At 43.4% G+C, this 6,000-nt stretch overlaps 1 protein-coding gene across 1 annotated transcript in view; it reads right to left on the bottom strand.

Moving 5' to 3' along the window:
- Positions 1 to 325: 325 nt before the first annotated feature.
- The window catches only part of unc5a (unc-5 netrin receptor A), a gene marked incomplete at both ends in the record, with an annotated part of 299,628 nt that continues 293,953 nt past the window's right edge, over positions 326 to 6,000 (bottom strand). Inside the window, one exon of the mRNA XM_080746558.1 lies at positions 326 to 491. Within this exon, the coding sequence (XP_080602684.1) occupies positions 326 to 491 (166 nt within the window). The remainder of the gene's footprint in view (positions 492 to 6,000) is intronic.

The raw sequence follows: 6,000 nt of genomic DNA, 5'->3' as shown, positions 1-6,000 counted from the left end.
TACGTGTCCAAAACAACTTCCTCCCTCATTCATTCACTCTGCCACGTTAACCTTTTTTTCTTTTTAGTTTTGAAGATATCTTCTTCTTTTACCGGGGGGGAAAGAAAAGGGAAACCTGAACCTACGGTTAATTCTTTTTCATTGAATCTATCCTCTAACGTCAAAGAGAAGGGCAGACGAACAAACGAGCTCTCCTCTTCTTCTTCCCCCCGCCTTGCAGTTTGTTTGCCGTCGTCGCCGCCATTGCGCGCTGTGCTGCACTGCGTTTATACGGTACTTTGCTCTGCACCAGTCTCTCTCTCTCTCTCTGCCCGGGTCTCCGTGGTTAGCACTCGCCGTCCGACACCAGGAATATCATGGCCTCCTGCTTGCCGATGTCCGCCATGACGGTGGCCAGCTGGTTGATGTTCCCGCTGTGGAAGTGCTGTGCTTCCCACAGGTCCAGGATCACAGAGGTGGGGCTCGCTTTGGATGCCAAGAAACTCATGTGTCTGTGGGGACAGGAGAGGACCAGAGACATGCAGAGAATGTTAGAGAGGCAGGGACTGAATCTTCTAAAAGGGCCTTTTCAGTGTTACCAGATGTACGATAATTATCGTATTTGTACGATAATTTGACCCGCTGTAAGATGTACGATCAATAATTCAAAAAATGCCCAAATGTCCGATAATTTCGGCATCGCCAAAAAGAGCGTGAATTCACAAAATTCCCTGGCTGCTGATCTGGGATCCGATTTGGCTTCTCAAAATAAGCCAGTAAATCAGTCAATCTGACCCTAGATCTGTACTTGGAAGCATTAAAAACACCGGTCGTGTCTTTCCAGACCAGTTTTAGGCTTTTATTTGTGTAAGCTCCAGGAAGTTTCCTGCCTCCACGCAGCTTATATGATGCGTTTTTGTCACACAGGAGTCTCAAACAAGGTTGTTTTACACTAAAGACGCATTTTTTGGTGAAATAACTTTTTTACGCGAGTGATTTCTCTTTTTTGACTGTGTACGATAGTTTTATGTCAAACGCGATAATTCTGAGCCTCCAGTACGATAATTCAACATTTCCCACCTGGCAACACTGGGCCTTTTGGTAAAAATCTCGAAAATAGCAGACCTCCAAGGCCGATGCTTGATTTCTACACAGAGAGGGCAATTCTTTCAACCCGAGATGCTGCGTTCAAGTTCAGGAGAGTGTTTTGGACAAGGCAATTGTCTTGAATGTTGCCTTCAGGTATGGCATGGAAAGGGCATTTGCATTTCATTCACCATAGTTAAAAACTGCATTTATAGGTCTGGAGAGGGCACTTTTTCCGACGGGTAAATGGGCAGCCCCCTTTGATGTCTATGTGTGCACGTGCCTCCCACGGCAGGGGAGGGGAGGGGAGGGGAGGGGAGGGGAGGGGAGGGGAGGGGAGGGGAGGGGAGGGGGAGAAGGTAGGCGAGGAGAGAAGAAGGGAGAGGAGAGAAGAGGAGAGCGAAGCGAGGGGTGGAAGAATCGAGGAAAAGTCACAGAAAGGTCAATGAGAGTGAACAACGATGTTCTTCTTTTCAAACGATGCCATGTACACGTGTCAACGTTACATTTCTCTCTCTAAAACCCACGCAGCGCTTCAAGTGAAACTCTTTCATCCCTTATTTCTTTTGAAATAGCGTATGTTGCGAGTCGTTCAAAGCTCAGTTCTTTGCCGTGCAGCGTTATACTGAATAGTGACATGCCTTGATATCATGTCAAAGTGCAGCTAAAAAGAAAGGAGACAAAACACTAACAAAAAGGCTCGTAATCCTTTAGACTTTGCTCAATGGAGACCTTGAAGATATCATCAAATAGTCAATCTCATGCAGCTTTCATTAGACGGTGCCTAAGTGCCTAAAGCTTCCTTTCATTTTCATTTGATGCTGACACTGGCCCATGAATCCCATTGTAAATCCTATGTGTCGCCCGGGAGGGAACCTTGTATGTCCAAAACCGCAACCTTTCAGGAAAAAAGTACCTGCATTCCAATGAATCCACGGTAGTCATAATTTTAGTCACAAGCTAGCCATAAATTATAACTCCTGTAGACGACTTTTATTTTGAAGACGTTTTCTCTCTACAAGAGTTATAAAGGCAAGAGGGGGAGTACGGCCGGTGAGGCCGTTTGGTCCTGTAACTGCTCGGAACGTGCACAAATCCAAAATATAAGGGGGTTCCCTTCTTACCCCAAGTGTTCTCTATCTATTCGCAACCTCCTCTGGATGTGTCAGTCCATATCTTTCAATAAAGAAGTGTTTTACTCCAGCTTGTCTCTGAATCTAAATGCATTTCCTTGTTTCCCCCGTTTCGTTTCCCGCTGTTGCATTGCGATTCGGAGACAAGCTAATTAAATGGTCGTCAAACTCGATTGGAGAGCATCCAAAACTCATCAAACTGACAGGTTTGCAGTGGGTGAGTTAACACAAGTTAATAGTTTTCATTGGTTCAATCTTTTTTCCTGTCAGTCTACTTTCCTATCAAATAAAGGCGCGTACAAATTTCCATTCCTAAACCTGCCATTCCTACGCACTGCCATTCCTACGGAGGCAGCTGTGACCACCTAAACCAAACCCTAACCTCAGTAGGAATGGCAGTGGGTAGGAATGGCAGGTTTAAGAATGGAGAACTGCCCCCAATAGACCCTATTCACAGCCCGCCCACGCATGCGCACTCAGCGAATTTCTCAGCAACTTCCTGGTGCTGACGTCAGCTTTGGAGGGTAAAATAACATAGAAATAGCTGGACTTACGAACGGTAAAGTAAATTATACCGCTTTGTGCCTTTTACTATCTTGTGTTCTTGATCATGCTAGCTGTATTTTATACATTACTATTCGGAAATTGCATAGCGATTTCTGTGTTAACTCTATGGGATATTAGTAGTTTTTCCCCTTCTACCGTGACGTCAGCGCCAGGAAGTTGCGTAACGTGAATTCGGTCAATAAAGGCATACTGTAAAAGCCAAAAAAAATAAAATAATAATCTTTAAATCCTTTTTAAATTGATAAATATGAAAAAAACGGTTTTGGACATACAAGGTTTCCACCCGACGACGACGACGATAAAAGCTTGAAACATGGAGATACGAGGTTTCTGCCCCGACAGCAACGATTACGCACTTTCACACTTGAGTCGGAAGCGACCTTTTTTTCCCCCGTTTGGGGAGCAGGACCTTTAGGATCAAACCCAATCAATGACAACAAAGCAGCGGCCCGTCCCGGGCAGGCAGCCGCTCAACATCTGATGTGGACCCGGGGAGGATCCCTGAGGTGCCTCCAGGAGGCATGTTCGATTTAATGGCCTTTTTCTGTTTCCTCCAAATGTCTGGGGCTTTAGCCCATTTAGAACGGGTTGGCTACACATTATTGTGTATCATTGTTTTATGCTTTAGCTATTGAAAAACAGCAGATATACGAGCTCGCAGCGCGGCACCGAGTGCCGCGCTGCGAGCTTGTAGATCTGCTATTTTTGAAGAAATTGTGAAAATTTGAATTTTGACCCGATTCTATAAGTGTCTTTTGAATCCTTCTAAGGTTTTTTTGAAAAACTTATGTTTCTATGTCAGCAATCTGGCCAGCCATCGTCAAAGAAAAGGTCCTTTTCAACTTCAAATGGAGCTCGGTTAGTCTGTTCTTGAGAGAATACTATGTCAGTGGTTCTCAAACCTTTTCATGTGAAGGACCCCCAAAATGATGTGTATTTGGCCACGGACCCCCATCTCAAAATATTTAGTTCCAGGGACCACCCAGAACCAAAATTTGAGTTACAAACGTTCACTAAAAAAATATATATTCAAAGATTTGCACACATTTTCACGACTTTTTCAAAAATAGCAGATCTACAAGCTCGCCGTGCTGTGAGCTTGTATATCTGCTATTTTTCACTGGTTAAAGCATTCAATAATTCTAGGCCTAGATGGTTTAACAGGTTACTGTTATATAGACCGTAGTGCAGCATGTGACACGGAAAAAAATAAAATGGGATGAACCCATGGCACAAAGGTTATGAGGGGGGGTAGGTGTGCTTGCTGAGTGCAAACACACTCACTCGCAGGGGTGTCACAAGGGGGGGGGGGGGGGGGGAGTGGGACTGAGTTAGGGCCCAAGGTGGAGGGGGCCTTAATTATTTTATACTTTAGCTATTGAAAAATAGCAGATATACAAGCTCACAGCGTGGCACTCGGTGCCACGCTGCAAGCTTGTAGATCCGCTAATGTTTTAAAGTTGTGAAAATCTGTGCAAATCTTTGAATATATGTATTTTTTAAGCAAACATTTGTAATTTTGCTTCTGGGGTGTCCCTGGAACAAAATATTTTGAGATGGGATTTGAAATATTGCACACATTTTCATGATTTTTCAAAAATAGCAGATCTACAAGCTCGCAGTGAGCTGTGAGCTTGTACATCTGCTATTTTTATAAATAATGCGTTTCCATGCAGTCTACAGTAAATGGGTTAAACCCCCTCCCCTTATGAAGAACATTCATGTGGGGGGCCCGCAGTGAATCCTTGTACCCAGGGCCCAGAATTTGGTGTGACACCCCTGCATGTGTGTGTGTGTGTGTGTGTGTGTGTTGTGGGGCTTGGGGGACAGGCTGTGTGTGTGTGTGTGTGTGTGTGTACGTGTGATGGGGAGTGTGGGGGGTCGCAGAGTCTTTCCATTTCACCTTGAGACAAGTTGGACAGAGTACACGGACAGACCTCTGCTAGGGCAGGGAAAGTCACTTAACAAAAAGAAAAAAAAAATATCCCATCGATTCACTTTACACTCTGCCTCGCCTTTATGTGATGATGATGATGATGAAGATGTATGGTTACTTTGCAGGGAGACAAGAGGAGGCCAGAGAACGTAATGTCTGTGTTGCTCTTTATTCCAATTAGACCTGAACACGCAAATCTGTGTCACTTTAGATTTGAAGCACTTTAACCATCATTTCATGCTCTATAAAAAAATAGCAGATATACAAGCTCACAGCGCGGCACAGAGTGCAGCGCTGCGAGCTTGTAGATCTGCTATTTTTGAAAAATCGTGTACATTTTGTGCAAGTCTTTGAATATTTTTTACCCGATTCTATCAATGTCTTCTAAATCCTTCTTCTAAAATCAGCGGTTCTCAAACTTTCTCATGTCAAGGATAACCAAAATTACTTGTATTTGGCCGCAGATCCCCATCACAAAATATGTTGTTCGAGGGACCACCCAGAAGCAAATATTTGAGTTACAAATTTCAAAAATAGCAGATTTACAAGCTCGCAAGGGTTCATATTTTAGATAGTCATTAGAGAAAAGAAAAGATGAGTGTTAAAATGTTTTCATTTACTTCTTTCTATCGTTTTAGTGATTTTAATGATTTTGATTTGCATGCATGTCCCAATTGGGGGCATGCATGCAAATGGCTAAATATGTATTTTTAGACACAATAAGCCCATTCCCAAGATGCACTGCAATCTTTCATGGGCAGATGTGACTTATGGGGGCTGGTGTAAATAGTAACAAAGAAACTGCCTCCTTATTGTGTCTAAAAAGACATATTTAGCCACTTGTAAGCATGCCCCCACCCACTGAAATCAAAATACTAAAATCTAAAAACTAAAACAATAGAAAGGAGTAAATTTAAACATTTTAACACTCATATTTTATTTTCTCTAATGACTATCTAAAATATGAACCCTTGTTGTAAAAAAACAAAGTTGTCCTTTAAAGCAAAACATAATTCTAGGCCTAAATAGGATAAATTCCAATTGGATTTCGTAGTGCACACGCGCGCCTCTCTTCAATTGTCTCACGCTGTGCGTGGAGCGGCATAGGCGAACACAAAGGGAAAAAAAGGGCTCGTTAGAAATATGCCTGCGCACGATCCTCTCCGTTTTCACATAAAACATAACATAAAAAGGATTCAAGCCTCGACTCCAGCATGGTCAGCCCCAATCAGTCACATTACCGGGTGAGGCATCGGCTTATCTAGTGGCGTAGCTGCAGTAGCAGCAGCTATTTGCACA

This window comes from Nannobrachium achirus, assembly GCF_963921795.1.
Source record: "Nannobrachium achirus genome assembly, chromosome: 17".
Lineage (NCBI taxonomy): Eukaryota > Metazoa > Chordata > Actinopteri > Myctophiformes > Myctophidae > Nannobrachium > Nannobrachium achirus.
Note: the sequence above shows the minus strand (reverse complement) of the source record. Positions and strands in the feature narration are given on the sequence as shown.